Source organism: Parasteatoda tepidariorum, chromosome 10 (assembly GCF_982258835.1).
Source record: "Parasteatoda tepidariorum strain Cologne lab strain chromosome 10, Ptep-v5.0, whole genome shotgun sequence".
NCBI classification, from domain to species: domain Eukaryota; kingdom Metazoa; phylum Arthropoda; class Arachnida; order Araneae; family Theridiidae; genus Parasteatoda; species Parasteatoda tepidariorum.
Window position 1 is genome coordinate 17,733,090 of NC_141764.1, and position 18,302 is coordinate 17,751,391.

An 18,302-nucleotide genomic window follows, 5' to 3' on the forward strand; every position below is an offset into this window, starting at 1 on the left:
ATGAATTTGGGGGCCCCAGTTAAAGAGCCGATAAATTTTAGTTAACATGCAAGGTCTTAAACTTAATATTGAAAAAGTATTTTTCAGACCATAAACATTGCAAGTAACATGAAACCTTATTCAGAAGTACGTCCCCCAGATATTCAGAATTTAATTTAGTGAAATTGTTAAAAAAATATAAAAATTTAATAAATATATCTAGAGGTTTTGGCTAGAATGTTAAAAATTATGAAGGAAACAAGATATTTGTACCGAAATCTGATAAAAGTAATCATCAACATTCGAAAATTTTTAAGATACCATAAACAACAATGATTAACTAATGCAACAAGCTTCAGAGAAATTACTAACAGAAGCTTATAGCTTAGTCTTGTAGAAAGAATGGCCTAAAAGTTGTTGTAATACTGTAATAAATAATGTCAATAGCAAATTATTTTGCTCTAGTGTGAGTGCGGAGTAAATAGTAACGATATAATGGAATAATGATATAATGCAAGTACCCCATTCATGAAATTTGATAGTTGTCCCTGTTCTAAACATTCTTTCAAAGGGATCTTCTACACAAGGTTTTGTATTGGCCATGTAATGTAAAAGATCATTTATTGGGAAAGGGGGCCCCTCAAATGTTGGGGGCCCCGGGCACGTGCCCCGAATGCCCTCCTGTAAATCAGTCCCTGTTCCCATATAACTGAGAAGGGGGAGAGACAAGAGGAGAGAGCGTTAGAACATGGAACCTGCCTTCTCTCCAGATGACGTATTAGAGCTTTCCGTCCTGACATCTAGCGATGAATTAACTGCTAACAAAACAATATTTGCGAGTTTTCTCATGAACTTCAACTTTCATTTTAAATATATCCTATATCTGTGTCTGTAAATAAACAAATGAATTGAATTTTAATTTTTTTATCTATAATGAATTTATTTATTTATTTAAAATCAAGAATGAATTTACTGATCATAATTTTATAACCCTTGTTTTGACTTACTTATATATTAAAATATTTTCTTGTTTTTATAAATTATTAACTCTAATGAATTGAAATAGTCAACTTGCACATTTTTGACTGAACTTTTTATTATTATTATTATTGAGAATGAATTTAAATAAATGATTTTTACATCTTTAAATTATTATTTTCACATCAAGAAATTCTACGCCTACGTTTTTGTTATTTATTCGGTAAAACTTATTCGTTTATCATGAGTACTTTTGGTGGAATTGTGGATGAGTACAAGCTTATTTCAATCGACTGTTTTCGGCAGAAAAACTATGAATCATCTACATATTTTTTATCTCATTGTCACTTAGGTACTACAAACAAATATCAATACTTATAATATTCAAACATACAGTTATAAAACTAATAAATCTTTGTTTTTAGTATTTTTAACATTTTTAAAAATCATAAGTAGCAACCCTACTGGACTCAGTGTTACTTTATAACAATTGATAATCGAGCTTATATCAATTATATCTATCTATTTATTTTTTCTAGTCCAGTTGCAAAAAATATATATTTTTTTTTTACCTAATTTGTGATCAGGTAAATTTATTTATACCGAAACCAAATAAAATTACTATTCATATATTTTACAGATCATATGCATGGCCTACGTGATGAACATTTCTGGTTTCTGTTACAAGGAAGGTTTGTTTAGTTTTTTTTTTGATTGAGATTTCTTGGTCATTAAAGCAATACATTAATATTTATATTTTATAACATACTTTATATGTTAATTTTTTATTATATTTTAAGGCATTAAAAAGATTATGTTTTGCAGGGGTTTCAGCAAAATTTATCTTTCGGAGGTCTCTGAACATCTGTTGAAGAATGATTCAAGTTATAGTCACCTGTCCGAATATTTAGTATGTATGCTTTATTAAATCACTTTGATAAGTTAATAACTTTATAACTTAAAGAAGTAACTTTCTGTTTATATTTTTGCTTTTCTTTTTAACTGAAAATATTAGCATTTCAATAAATTAATTTTGTTCAGCAAACAAAAAGTGTTTTTTAATATGTTTTATGAGATAAATTTCTATATGTTTGGCTAAAAGGATGAACAATTAATTTCGAAAGTTTGAGAATTGAGCTTTTAGATGTTACACTGGTTACTTTTGAAGCTTTAACACAGGTTTAATCACAGCTTTTTTCTGCTCTTTTCTTTAAATTTACATTTTCATGCTCTATGATAAAAGAAAACAAAAGATCATTTTAGCATATTAAATAACCTTTAGCTTTACACTGATATTGATTGTTCCTCGTTTGAGTCACCTATTTTTCTTTGTTGTGCTTTCCTGTCTCTGTGCTTAAAAACAAGCGAAGTTGTAAGAAGCGAAACTGTACAATCACATAGAGACTTGAGAGGGTGCAGGCTTGATTAATAGAAGAAAAAACAATTAAGTTTTAAATAGAAATTTTGAAAGTGCATTCTTTTTAGTATGATTAAAATAAGCCGTGGTGGCTCAGGAGATGGAGTGCTTTCCTCCCAAAGATGTATGTGTTTGTATCTCAGCAATGGCTAATAGATACGAATTCTGTACCAGGCTCAGACCAATTGCAGAGTTGACGTTAAATATTCTCTGTGGTAGATGGATTATGGGTTAGAGTCTCCTTGTTTTCAGGTTTTCAATATGAGGTTTTCCTCTCCATGTAACACAAATGCAGGTTAGTTCAATCAAAAAGTACTGGTAAAGGCAATTTTCTCCCTATACGTGATCTGAGAGTTCCATTGTTTTCTGCTTTGGGTTCAAAATTGCAAGGTTATGGAATTGAACATTGATAGTTGTGAATTCAAAATTGGGTCAGTTGTTCAATGAGGGTTATAAAATATGATTAAAAAACTAATTTCTTATAATTTTTCATAAATTTCCTACGTAGAAAAGAAACCTACAATGATATGATTATAAAAATCTTTCTTTTTAGCAGTTTGTGGAATCTAATTTTTACCTCTTATTTTTTTTTTGCAAATAACAAGTTCTCAGTGTTTAGCTTTTTTTTTACTTGATTGACTTTTGCAAAGAAAAATTATGCAGGCAAATATTGTAGCATTATTTTTCTGTCTTTAATAATGTGATCAAAAACTGCAAATTAAGGTGGGGAGCTAGAATGAACATTTTTGGTGATTTTTTTTTTATCAGTCAAATTTCCTCTGTAAAATATCATAGATTGTATATATATATACAGTCAATTCGCTATAACTCGAAGTACGATAACTCGAATATTACTATAACTCGATTTTTTTATGTGGTCCCGACCCTTTTATCTTCAATTTCATGTTAATTATTCTCGATTACTCGAATTTTACTCCCTTTAACTCGATTTTTTTTGGATCTTTTAAAGCAAGAAAAAAAGCCTTGGAGCTGATATCTTGCCCCTTCCTTTGCAACACACACACAATGTCTTTCGCACTCTTCATGGAGGAGCTAAAGCTGTCCCTCTTGAAGTATGTGAACAGTGGTTAAATGAAACGTTACCAAATTTACTTCAAGGATACAGTGAAAATGATGTTTTCAATATTGATGAAATGGGTTTATTTTTTAAATGTCTTCCAAATAAAACTATGTTAAGGATGAAAACTGCTCAGGGGGTAAAATGAGCGTTTGACTGTCCTAGTTGGAGGAAATGCGTCTGGGACAGAGAAATTGCCCTTAGTTGTTATCGGAAAATACCGAAATCCCCAATGTTTCAAGAATGTAAAAACGTATCCTTTGGATTACAACTTTAACAAAAAGTTTCGGAAGACATCAGTTTCGTTTGAAGACTATGTAAGAAAATTGGATCGGAAATTCTTCGCTAAAAAAAGAAAAGTGATACTCTTTATGGATAAATGCACAGCCCATAGAATTTGATAGCCCTACCTTATTTGAAAGCAGTAAACTTGCAGTTTCTCCCGCCAAACACAACAGCAAAGTTGCAGCTGATGGACCAGGGTATCATAACGTGCTTCAAACAGTCTTATCGTAAATGGCTTGTCAGAAAAATGATCTTAAATATTGTAAGCATTTAGAAGATTTGTAATTAATAAGCATTAATTAAATAATCCGACAATATTTTGAAAGTCCAAAACCGAAACTAACGGTAAGTCGAACTTCCGATATGTCGAAGTTTTTCGTCAGTCCTATCAGATTCGAGTTATCGCGAATTCACTGTATAATGCAAATTCATTATGCTTCCCCTACATTCTTTAAAATTTTAGGTAGGTCTACCATTAGAACAGCCTAAATTGATATTGATTCCTGACATAAATGGAATGGAAGTAAGTCTCTTAAGATTTTTTCTTTTTAGCATTTCTTATTTTAAATTGTGTTCCTTTTTCTTGTGTTCTTTGCAGTTTTAAAAGAACAAACAAATTTGGTCAAAACTAATTTTTTATTCTTTTAATTTTAATTCAAATTGCATTAAACAATTATAATTAAATTAGAAAACTCTACTAATTAGAAAGATCAAGTGAAAGAAGGTTTTAAGTTTTAAAAAACTATTCTATAAGCTATTTACACTAGGCTCCATAATTTACTTAATCGTAATTTACCCACTTTTATAATTTGTTAAATAAGTTTTGCTCACATTTTTTTGCATATTTTGACAATGTAAAATCAAAGTTGTTTCCTGACTTTAAAAATGCTCTGTAGCCTCAAAAAAGGTCATTTAGTCCTGTCCTTTAAAAATAACACATCCATTAAAAATATTAATTTTAATGACATAATGTGTTTTTAAAAATAACATAACATTACGTGCTTAATTATAATTCATTAAATGTCCTTGTCTGTTTGTGTGGCAGGGCATGAAATTTCAGTTCTATAGGTACTATGTGTACTAAAATTTTTGCTCGCCTTTATTTTGCATTTATAAAATGTTTGAATAATTTTTAAAATGTTAGCATTTGTAGTATGAGGAACTTTATGGTGGCTGATATCATAAAATAATGTAGAAATTATAAAAACAAAACATATATATTTCGATAATAAATATATAAAATCAAAATAAGTTTGTCTTAAGGTTTTAAAATTTTCAGAGTCAATGGTTTCAGAAGAGAAAAGTAAGTGACTCAGCCTTTTTTTGTTTCAAATTTGAAAAGAATGATGTCACTTTAATGAGGCACCATAATCTAAGCATACATAGTTTAGTTTCTTAATTCTTTTAAACAGCAAATTTAAATTCTTTTAAAATTTAAATTTTTTGTAACTCAATTTTTTTAAACGATTAAATTTATTTGCCAGTCCTAAATATTTTATTTCCAATAGATCATTGTTTTTTACTTTAATTTTGTTAAAAATTTCATTGTTTTTTACCTAAATATGAAATCTAAATATATGTATTTAATCCGAACCATTATGGAACACGCTATGTGTATGAATTCTATAATATAATCTCAATATTTTTACTTAAACCAATATTTCAAATACTTTATCATAGATTATGCATTTTTTAAAATTTATTTTTATCTTCTAGAATTCAAGGGTTGTTGTCACTCTACTAACCGCTGGCCATTGTCCTGGGTCTGTTATGTAAGAAAATTAATTTTATACTTTTTTATAATACTCTTTAAATTTCTATATTGGTAAATGTACCAATTTTTCTTTCATGTTAGGTATGACAAAATTATTTAAATATCTTTGACTATCATTAGTTATTCTGCTTTTTATTCTTGTTACAAAATGCAATGTATTTATTTCAACATTATATTTTGTAACAAGAGAAAAGCTGAGAAAACACCAGGGCTGATTGTGCTCCGGAAGTTTCCGGAGATCGAAGGTCGACGTTTCAAAAAATCATTGATCACAGAAGTTTCCGGAAATCAAATTTTCAAAGGTGGAAGGAACTTAAAAACACAGTTTATTATATTTGTTTGTAAGGGAGAGCCAGAGAGATACTTTATAACCTCATATTCATGATTAATATTCATTTTTTATCAGTAAATAGTTGTTATAATCATAAACTCAAGAAAGACATATTTGTAAATTTTAATTACTTCTCATCATAGATATGTGTCAATGGTATAGGTATGTGTAAAATTTTAAATATACTTTAAGTAAACTAAGAAATATTGAGAGAAAGGAAAAAAACCTTGTTTAAATTTTTTTCAATTTAAACTGTTATGTTTTTTTTACCCAAGAAATTTTCCAGAATTTTGACTTAGGCTCACAATCACCCTGAAACATGAAAGGGTTTCATTTCTTCAATACGTGATTATTACCCACATGTTTTTCATTAGTTATAATACCATAAACAATAATGCTCTTTATGTGTGTGGGCATGCATTTATGTATGTATGTATTTATCTATCTGTTTATCTATCTATATATACATATATATATATATATGTACAGTGAAGCCTGCCTCAGGTTAGACGGACATTCTTGGGACTGAAAACATTTTCGGACTACGAAAGTTGTCCATTTATGAGAAGGATACACTAATAACAAATTTTAATGCCATGAAATGTTTTTAGAATAATTGCACTGATATAGAAATATTTCAATAATCTGTAACTACTGTTTACATTCATATTTATTTACACTTTTAAAAAATATTTTTCCAATACAAAGAGAAATTGAGAAAGTTTGATATATGTTCATAGTATTAGATGTAGCTACTGATAAATGAATATGTTTTTCCTTTCTACAAAGACTTTCAAGTTAGTCATACGATAGCGAATTGACGGTCTTAATCCTTCGTCACTTCCTCAAATTATTAGGTTTACACTCCTTACACCTCTCCATTACTTGATAGGAAGTGGAGTAATACCACCTTCAAGGTAAATTTCTTGCGATGCACAGAAGAAAGAAAGCAGCAATACATACCTGTAAGGCACTAGACCCTAGGGGAAGCTCTAATATTCACAATAGATCATCTGTCAAGTGTAAATGTCATAATAATGTTTGATTTATATGAACACCTCAATGACTTTTTATTTTTTACCCAGCTGTGTTAAATACAGGAGTGAAATTGAAATAAAAGAATTTTCAGCGGGAAAGAGGAATTTAAACAATTTAATGCATAATTTCAGCTTGTGATGAGATCTCTTAACTTGTGTTGCCCTGATAAAAATATACTGCTACCTAAAATACCTCGCATGTGCGTATCATTTCCTTTTTCTTTGCAAATAAAGGTAGATGATGGGAGAAAGATTTATTTTTTAAGTAGTGAAATATATTAATATTTTTCGTTATGGATAAGGCAAAAAATTTATTGTTTAAAAATGGTGGAACGTTGCATACATTTGTTTTGTGAATTTAAAGCGAAATTTTTTTTTTTGGTCAAATTTTAAAAAATTAGTGTATGGTTTAAAGAGATAGAAAATAACTTTTTGGATCATAAATAACTGCCAGCATCCTCTCTGGAGGATTTTTTCTTAAAAAATTCACAGAGAATTAAAAATTAAAATCATGTCTGTAATGAGAGGCGTGAATTTAGTAGGAGTGTCTGTAACGTGAGGTTTTACTATATATTTATATATATAATAAGAAGTGTTGTAACTCATTGGCAGCCTACAACACCACATACTTTTTGAATGAAGATGTATTGGGTCTCGTTATGGCAACAATTGTTCAGCAACGTGGTGAACAGCAAAAGCTGTAAACCATGTTGCTATTGGCTGAACCCTACACTATAGACTAAAACTAAATATAACATTAAAAAGGTTTCAGCCAAATTCATAGCAATTATTGGATTGAAGATGGTGCATCATAATTGGATTAAAAGTACCTTGTTATGTTTTAGGCATTATGGACAATGTAAACCTCAGAAAGTAAATGAAAACCTAAATTTTAAATTTTGCCAAAAATTGATTGCTGAAATTAATTGGAAAATTATTATATTAAAGCTTAGCATAAAAATTTTCACTTTCCTACATAAAGTTAGTTTTATTGTTTCAAATTCGTTTGAATCTGATAACTTCAGCAATAATGCCCCTGAGCACTTTGACATTAATGGAATTAAATGCTTTTTATTCTTTTGCATGTGTTTATTAGAGTACAATATCTTTAAATTTTAAAAAAATTTCAAAATACGAATTCATTATATATATATATCAGGGTGTGTAGCGTTTTTAAAAAGTTCCCTTTTCAAAATATAATCTTTTAATTTTTACTTTTGGAAAATGAGATTTTAATTTTGATTCTGAGCAGTTGACAAAAGTAATATTTGATGTCAAGCATCTTTAAATGAAATTAAATTTTAGCTTGTGGTTTGAATAAAAAAGAATTCAAAAATTTAATTGAGTGAGAGTTTATGTAGCAAGTATACTTAACTTAGAAATGAAGATAAATTAAAAAAACATAAGTTTTAATGTCTACAATATTTGTTTGGTTGTTAGATGCTGTTTAAATTTATCAGAATCCTCTCAGGATACAGTCATATTCGAAGGCCTAATTTGATGGATTTTTTTTTTAAAAAAATTTAAGGAATGCATTTGACATGCTCCATAAATTTTTTAAAAACACAAGTACACTAATAAATGTAATGCTTTTCAGAGTATATTTGTAAGATGCTTTTGGTTAACATTGTTTTTTGAATATTTTTAAAAGAAAGCAACCAGATCTGTCTATCCTAATGAAATGATATATGAACACCAATCCAACCAATATTGTCAAAAAGAATTATCAATGCTAAGTATCAGTTGTATTGAAATGAAATATGGATACTTTTGCGATATTACTAATCATGCAATAATTGGATAACTATGTGTTTAGATTAGTTTATAACAATATCCTGAAAGTTTTTGTATTGAAATTACATTTTTAGGTTTCTAATCGAAGGAGATAATGGCAGAATTCTCTACACTGGGGACTTCAGGCTGCCTATTGGTTCTTCTGCTAGATTACGTGATTTACACGATGAAGCTGGATGGTGCAGTATTTCTTGATTTTTATTAGTTAAGGTTTAATTCAAATTTTAGTAACATTTCAGGATAAAAAAATTGTAAAAAACTTTTTTTAAGAGCTATATAGTGTTTTGTTATTAAATATCGAAACATCTTTTTAACAATAATATTTTTTTTTTTTTAAATTTCATATTTTCCAGCTTTTTTACTTTTTATTTCAATAATGGTAAAATATCAATTAAATTTCTAAAGATGCGCTTAGCACTGTTGTATGCGTGTAGACTAGGACTGGGCTATAAATCGATATATCGCGACATATCGATTTAACGCCTGTATCGGCAGGCCGATACAGCGACTTTCGTTCCAGGCGATGCATCAGAAATCTGATTTAAGCCGTCGAGTAAAGAAGACGAACGATATAGCGATATACGATATAGCGATACAAGACACGCAAGAACCTTTACGTTCCGATGCCAACTCGCGCTGGGGAAGACGATGTACGTATCGTTATATTGAAACGGCCTTGATTGATGAGCGGTAGAATCAGTTTTGAGAACATATATCGTGATCTCGCATGTTCGTTACCGCACCTCTTAGTTTTTTTTTTTTCTTCTTTGTCGCGATTTGATATCGTTTCTTGTAGATTATTTTCAGTGGGACTGACTTCGTGATAGTTACCTTGTGCTGAACGTAAGCTATTACTGAAAAGAATGTATAAAGAAGTGTTTCTTAATTAATTAGATAATTTTTTTTGAAACAAAACTTTCTTTTTTATTTTTAAATGTGAAAATTAATTTTGATATTATATGTTTAAGTATTATTTTACATTATTGAATTCATTACAATCGGAAATCTAATTTAAGGTGCCCATAAAAAATTAAATTAAAAATTAATTAAATTTGTTAGGCTATTTTTTACTTTATTTTAATTTATTAAAAACTGTTTGGATAAAATAATAATTTAATGGGTTTTTATTACTTATTTTAAATTTATAAATCTTTAGTTGTTTTTGTTTTGGTAAATAAAATTACAACGAACTTATTTTTGAAATTTTCTTTCTATATTGTTAGGTAAATATATTGATAAATTTCAATTTTATTTATTTTTTTAGTATTTATTTTTAAACTAAGAAATCTTTCGTTATTTGCGTGATCATTTTTATAAAATATAACATTAATATCTTTCTTAAGCAAAACCTATACATCAAATTAATAAATTGATTTAAATCAATCTGAGTATGAAGTTTTGATTGAAATCCGACTGTCTGCGCCTTACAAGTAAATGAATTTCAAAAATACTATATCGCGATACATCGCTATATTGCGATGTAAAAATGACGATGCATCACGATATAAAATTTCTTATATCGCCCAGTCCTAGTGTAGACAGTGGCGTGCAAAGGGAGTAAAAGTGGGCATCCAATTTACAGCAAAGTAAACCAAAACTTTAAATCTCTTTTTAACATTATTTTTTTATTGAGATTTACTTTTTAAATAGTTAAATATTTCATGAAGAATAAAATGTGGTTTTAAAACAAATATAATAAGGAAGTTTCAGGTCGTTTAAACTTGAATAATTTTTACTTTTAAAAATAATTTTTTGGAAATAATAGTTGCAGAAGAAAAACTCCTGCTTACATATACATAAAAAGGAATTTAAAATATATATTAAACTTTATATGAGTTGTTCCAATTTTTAAAAAAAGTTTTTTGGATTCCCCCCTTCTAATGATTGCATTATTACACTCTTATTGGCAACTACAGTGAAGAACTTACCCTGAGCATCCACATACCCCTGCTTAACACTTCTTGAAAAGTGAACTGAAAGAAGGTTCTGAGTGACTTATTGAACAAAAATAGAAATTTCTTCAGGAAATATCTTATTTTTATTTATTTTTTAACTGTACAACATTACATTAAAATAGACCAGGAAATATCCTTTGCAATAAAATTAAATCTCATTAAAAAAGGTTTGAAAATCACAAATCCTAAAATTTTTTCATTCAAACAACATTTGAAAATCCCCAACGGTAACATTTTAATGAAAATTTCATTAAGTGTGATTTTTAAACATTGCTTTTTATAAAATTCAACATTAACTTAAGATTCCAAGTTTCACAGATTGTTTTAAAATCCCAGTGGGTAAAATGTTTAGGTTTTAATGAAAATTTTACTATGCATGGTTTTTAAATGTTGCTTTTAAGGAAATTCAGCATTAAATTATCTTGTCGAATCTCCAAATTGAATGTACTAAGTGACAATATTTGTGTAATGGAAGTAAGTTTCAAGAGCAATTGGGCTACAACCAGTTGATTAGTATACTCAAAATGCCAAGAATGCAAGGATTGACAATGAGATTATCGAGAGATTTTTAGATTTTTCCCATTAGATGCTTGCGACTTGTTTAATCAAATTTAGTAATAATTTATAAATCAAATTTATCAAAATAGCATTTAGAATCTTCATCCAGTCAGCTCATCAATTATCAGAGATTTTATATACAAGGGTCATCCCAAAAAAAAAGAAGTTCTTCGCATAATTAAATTAAAAATAAAAATATTGTTGTTGTCAATGCAAGATTGGATACGTTTATACCTTTCTACTTTCAAAAATTGAAACTGTATTACTTGTGTAATATAATTTCTCTTTTGTTTTTATTTTCAACTTTTGAAGCATTCACTGCAATTCATTCCTTCAATTCAATAAAATTTGTTTTTATCTTATTTTCTTTCTCTATTATTAACAATTTATATAATTTAATTTTTAATGTTCTGGAAGATTTGTTGCAAAAAAGAATTTTTTTATCGTTAATTCATATTGAATAATTTAAGTGTTACTATTTACTGAGATTAAATTTTTCTAAATTTTCAGTGCAAAACCTTTTGATTCATTATATATTGACGCAATCCTTCTGTTCTAGAAAATACATGTTTTTACGAACTCTGGGAACTGTGAAATTTATCAATATATGAGATTGTTAAATTTATTTTGTATCTATTTACTGAGGTTAAGTTTTTTCTTTATTGATTAAAGTTTTTTTCAATTTTTTTTCATGAATTTTATTTCAGGATTTAAGAGCCTTATAGTGTTTTGTTATGGTATTTAGAAACATCGTTTTAACAACAGTATTTTTGTACTTTTTTTTTTTTAAATTTCATTTTTTTAAATTTTTATATTTTTTTCATTTTTCATTCATAACCTCTCCATTCATTGTATAGTTGGCTTAATAATATTTGTTAATAAACTTATTTACTTTGTATCTGTTTGCTGATATTAAATATTTCTCCATTTTCAGTTTGAAACCTCTTGATTCATTATATATTGACACCACCTTCTGTTCAAGAAGATACATGTTTTTTCCCACTCGAGAACAATGTCTTGATACTGTTGTACCATTGGTGAAAACGTGGCTTGATAAAGGTTCTGATCACATAATTTTTTTCTCCTGTTCAGCTCAGTATGCATATGAGTTTGTGTTTGTGGAGCTATTTAAAAGATTTGGGGAAAAGGTAATTTAATAACTTTTATGTATGCATTGTAAAATTGTTATTATTATTTCATATGCTTTACAAATACAGTAAAGATCTGCTTTTTTTTTGCATAATTCAGTGGCTAGGGCATTGTGGATTACCAAAATTCAAGTAAACTCAAAAACAAAAGTGGAAACACGAAAAGTAATTTTAAACTGTATTCGTACTTATATATATTGTTTGTAGCACGATAGTGCTAACAAACGTCCGTATACATATTGAATGCACAACATAAATCTTTGTTTTTCCTCTAAATCACTGAAATAATAAAATAAAAAATAGTAAATACATTCCATAAAAGTGTTCAGTTACGTTTTTTTTTTTTGAAGGACCTCAAGATTAATGATGGATTACATGCAATATAATTTTTAATCTCTTTGTGAAACTTGCAGATAGTCTACCCACAGTTTATTAGGATTCTACTGTATTATTAATTGTTTTGCAATAAAAGATTCTTTAGAAAATATTATTAAAAAAAAAGAAAGAAGAAATCTATTAACTGAAATTTTTCTTTATCTCTCCCTCTTTTTTTTATAACCATTTTAAATTCTTATTATAATTGATAAAGCATGTATTTTTTCTATGGTATCTTGAAAAGTTCCCTGACGCATATCAAAACATTTGTATTATCAAACTGTATAATTAAATTGTTTTACATCTGAATAAAAATTTGTAGTAAGCTTAATTGTTATGGAAATCAAATATGAAAGCTATAGCATGTCTAACTGATATATTTTCCATAAAGTTTGTTAGCATTAATTTCTCATTTTATTGAAAATTGCAATATCACAATTTAATAGTTAATGTTACTTGTATTGATATCTGAAGTCTTAAGTTATAAACTGACATTTATAGTAGTTTTATACTATTGTACAATTTTAGGAATTTTGGTATATTAGTACTATATTAAGTAGTCAGTTTTTTTTGTTTTTTTTGCAAAATAAATGAAACTCGGGGGAAACAAAACAAAAAATAATTATGGGGGGTTTTTAGGCAAAATATTGGAAGATTTGAAAAAAAAATATGACTAAGTTAAGAAAAAGGAAAAAACTTTTTTAAAGAAAGTTTTTCTTTACTTAGTTTCTTTTTAGGTCATCTTATATTTCTTTTTTCCGTTGGAAATAGGCAGTCATTTTGTTCTGACTGTGGTTATTACAATGAAATAAAACTGTCATTATAAGCTAATAATGGGATAAAGCAAAAACGAAATAACTTCTATCTGTTATAGTTTTTGAAAATTATCTTAATTTGCTTGGCATTTTTTTAATTGTAAACCTTATAACAAAAATATGACATTGTTCATGGAATTTTTTTTCTGAAAGGAAAATTTATTAAAGTGCAGCAGCAAATGCTAATAATTAAACTAGAAATATTGAAGAAGACACTAATTCATGATAAATTATATTTTGGTTATAAATAATAAGCATGTATTTGATATAAATTAAAGAGTTTAATTGTAGACATATACAAAACTAGAATTTTTAAGCTACCATTCGAATATTACTTAAGCACTAAAGGGGGTTGGAGGTTTATGCTTTGCTTATTTTTGCTGGCAAAGGAAAGAAGAGGATTATTGCTTATGTAAGGTACTAAATTCTTCTTTATTTATTTTTTTGTAATCAAAAGAAATCTAACAAAAAATAGTGGAAAAACTGCACTTGGAAATTTTTTAAAAAAGAAGTAAAATTTGGTGGAATGAAAAATTTGGGTTTCGTGGGGAATATTCACAAAATATTCGTAAAAACACAAAATATTCTTAAAAACGCAATTCACAAAATGTTCTTCACAAAATTATATAAAATAGGGTGACCTGGGGTAATTCCTGATCAAAAAATGCAAACATCTATTTTGTGAAAAAACTATTCAAGATAAAATTTTAATATTTATTGGAAGTTTGAGGCTATATGAGATGAGTCCTATGCTACCTTCTTTTGTTTGAAAATCCAATTAGAATTTAAAAGATTTTAAATTTTTAGTGATCAAGAATTACCCCTGGTCTTGATCATTTCTGGGGTAATTACTGATCACTTCTGGGGTAATTACTGATAGCCAGTTTTTATTGTAAAGGGGCTGTTTAAAAATAATCATATAATGGTAATTAACAAATAAGACATTAAGATCAAACAAATAAACAAAAAAGATATGTTTAAGCAGCTAATAAAACAATTTATTTAAAAGCAAGAAAGATAAACACTTTAAATTTTCCAAAAATCTTTGCATCGTGCCATACATTGTAGGCAATCAGCCAACTCATTCTCATGTTCTGCTGAAATATAAGAGAGTTCCCACATGGGTTACTTTTGCTGGATTTTTTTAACTTCATTAAGTGAAAGTGTAAAGTTAAGTAAGGTAAAGTAAAGTTAAGTAAGGTCAACTCAACAGCTCTGGCAGCAGCTTTCACACTGAAATTTTCATTTTCAATCATTAAAAGAAATTCACTAATTTTGCTTTCTAGAAGCTTAGTATCCTTTTTAGGCCAATAATTTCTCACCATATTTATACTAGGCTAATTAATAAACTTAAAAATTATTCTAACAATATACGAACATAAAATTAAGATAGAAGCAAGGTAAAACAAACCAGAGATGGTGCAAATCAGAATACAGTCTTGTATACAGTTAAAAACAAATTTTGTGATGACAGTTAAAATATATTTTATAGTTGTTCCACTTAATAAATATGAACTGTTATTTAAGAAAATGCAATTAGCTACTTATTAGCTATTTTATATACTATTTATAAGAAGAAATGACAATGATCAGGAATTACCCCAGTGATCAATAATTACCCCATCTGTAGGGGGCAACATTTGGTATAGTTTCCTATAATCAATTATAATGATTACAGTAGATATGAAACAATTAAACAAAAGCTAATTCTACTTTTATATCAAAGAAAAAAAAAATAACTCAAAATATTTATTATTAAGAGAAGGAAGGGGATCTTTGCAGAAATGTGCACATTTTGAAACCCATCTTTGAAATGGAAAATACAGAAAGCAGTTTAAAAGATACTTATTTTGTTAGATTAAACAAAAAACTATTATTTAAGTAAATGTAGTTATACTTTTCAGCCTTTCATCCCTTCAGTGGGTCGATAAATGAGTACCAAGCATGCTTGGGAACTAAACACTGGGGGTTCCGCGTTCGGCTGACCACCTGACCGGAACATCTGCTCCTGCACCCCAGAGCCCAAGGTCAAGAAAACTGAGATGGGCACAGTAGGCCTTGGCCCTCTATGGGCTGTCGCGCCACTGAGTTTAGTTTAGTTTAGTTTAGTAGTTATACTTTAGTAAAGTGTACAAGCATTCTTGTCCATGTCTCAAATTTAGAAAAAAATAATTTTTTTTAAAATAAAACTTAGGTGATCATTATTTACCCCAGAAACAGAGTGATCATGAATTATCCCGGGTCACCCTAAAATGTAAATTTTATTTTAATGCTAAGTTACATCTTTTATTTGCCTTTAATCTGATAATTAGATTACTACAGTTAGAGTCAAAATTGTAGCAAAATGAAGACGAATGTTCTGACTTTCTTATGTAAGCTTGTTGTTGCACTTGTGTAAGGTTGCATGATCCACATCTTTTACCTACAAGTGTAAAAAGAAGGTCTATTATTGCTTCCTTAAAATTGAATGGCTCCTATCGCATGCAACATTTATGATGGCAACATTTATTGATGAATTAACCCTAATGACATTACTTCTTTTTTTTGTGTGCATATTTTTCAATCAAGTGCACTTGACAAGTTCGAAAAGTCACCTCTTTGCTTGTTGTTTTTCCCCTTTCTTTGCTGTAGTTTAAACTTTTATTTTCATAAATAGACTTCTATGAAAAACTGAGACTATAAAAATGATGGTGCAAAAGTCAAAAATAAATTTATACTATTAAGATAAATGTATGAGTTCATGGATAAACTCTATTTTTAAAAGAAACCAACTGTTAAGTGGTTTTAACAATCGCAATTATTTATGTTCATATATTAGAGAGTTAGAGGAAAAGGATTTATATATAGAATTAATGGCTTTAAAATGCATTAAGGTGATTTTAGCATGACATTAAACTGAAAGTGGTCAAAATTGAATCTAAGAGTTATGAATAACTAAACACGCAATAGATATGAAATTGCTTGTTATTAGTTAGTCAATTTATTTAATTAATAATTCTGTGTATTTATTTATTTATTGTTATTATTAAAGTATTAATAATATTGTTATGTATTAGTTTATTTAGTATTTGGTATTTTTGTACTTGCTAGATTGAGTTTGTGGAATCAGCTATTTAGTATTAGCTATTAAGAGAAGAATCATTTATAACATTGAAATTTTTTCGTTATTCGCCTCAGGACTGTCAGATATTTCAAGGAATGCAACTTTGCCATTTATTGAAATTTACTTGAAGTGAGATTGAGTTGAAGGATCAGGAACCATGTTTTTATTTTTATAAAATCATTAAAAAAATAATAGTATTCCTAGCTCTTAAATTCTAAAATTTGTTATTCTTGTGTGCACAAGCTTTGTCAAATAATAATGTTCTGTTATTGTTTGAAATATTTTTTTAATTTTTTTATAAAAAAGAAAATAAATATGTAATAACAGTAATAACATAACTAAATGAATCAGCCACATTAAAAGTATTTATAATAGCAAAGTAATTATAGTCCGTTCGGTAATTACTTTTCTCTATAAGCGCATTTCAAGTAATTATAAAATAATTCAATTAATTACCACTTTGACTCAATTAATAAAGTGGCAATTAATCAATTAAATAAAACTTTAATAGTAATGTTCTATTTAATTACCACTTTAAATCTGATGTATTAAAAAATATTTAGATCTACAATGCAATAATATTTATGTATATTCTTTAGACTCATGTGTCAGAGGAGAAATTTATGAAGTATAAAGGTGTTAAAAGTATTGAAGATGCAGTAACTCATATACCTTGGGATGCAAGAATACATGCATGCGCTTATAGAAAAGGAGAATTTAAAGGAAAAGTATACTCCAAAGAAGCACCTTGTGGATATTGTACTGTGGCGGGAGATTCGGTAATATATATATTTTTTTAATACTTATATTTTCAATTCTTCTGCCTTTTATCTTATAATTTGGGAAGCATTGTTGCTTTTACTTTTAAATTACTAAAGAATATTCTAAAATTCATGTGAAATTGGAATTTTGTGCACTTAAATGTTGGGAGCATAAAGAATAAGTTGCTGAACCTGGCAGTTCAGCTTTGATAAAATTTAGTGCTACCACTGTGTAAGAAAATATTTGAGCGCTGTTCATTTATTCTCTTGTCATATCACCCAGATAATGCAATTTAACTTTGCCAGACCTTTTCTTAAGCTTAAGATACCTTTCTTAAGGAAACAAGCCTATAAGTACCCATGCCCTGAAGGAAAACATTTACCCTTGTATCAGTGAAATTCGACCACATTTATGCAAAATGGTATTTGAAAAGTTTTAGGGTATGCCTAGAAAGCACTTTCTAATTAAGGTGTTCCCTACACCTATTACCATAAACCTCAAGAATCCATAATCTTTCCAAATGAAGAAAAAAAAAATTTCGACTCATAATGAGAAAAATATTATCTAACTCGATTTTAAATCAGAGAGGATGGACAGAAGTTTGTGTATTGTAAGGACATAGTATTAAGGAAACTAATTTTTAAACCATGTGAAAATCTTCACATAATAACTGCTGAAAAAGAAATTGATAAAAATCACGTGGATTTAAGATAAAATCATTGCGGATCCTGCATGTCCAAAAATGATTATTTAAATACCTGTGTAATCATGCTATTATACTGCTAAAAAATCATTATTTTATAAAAGGTTATAGCAATTACTGCCAATAAAATGATCGACTGACCAAATGAATTTATAACATATTCTTAGCAAAATTATATACCATGTTTCCTGATGTATAAATCAACTTTTC

General features: G+C 28.0%; 1 protein-coding gene across 1 annotated transcript in view; it reads left to right on the forward strand.

The window, feature by feature from the left end:
• The first annotated feature begins 835 nt into the window (after positions 1 to 835).
• Positions 836 to 18,302, forward strand: part of LOC107457061 (uncharacterized) — a 28,803-nt gene continuing 11,336 nt past the window's right edge. The window contains exons 1-8 of the mRNA XM_087153910.1: positions 836 to 1,309; positions 1,598 to 1,649; positions 1,783 to 1,867; positions 4,201 to 4,260; positions 5,454 to 5,509; positions 8,748 to 8,852; positions 12,121 to 12,334; positions 17,227 to 17,406. Coding sequence (XP_087010036.1) covers positions 1,201 to 1,309; positions 1,598 to 1,649; positions 1,783 to 1,867; positions 4,201 to 4,260; positions 5,454 to 5,509; positions 8,748 to 8,852; positions 12,121 to 12,334; positions 17,227 to 17,406 — 861 coding nt within the window. The 5' untranslated portion in view covers positions 836 to 1,200. The remainder of the gene's footprint in view (positions 1,310 to 1,597; positions 1,650 to 1,782; positions 1,868 to 4,200; positions 4,261 to 5,453; positions 5,510 to 8,747; positions 8,853 to 12,120; positions 12,335 to 17,226; positions 17,407 to 18,302) is intronic.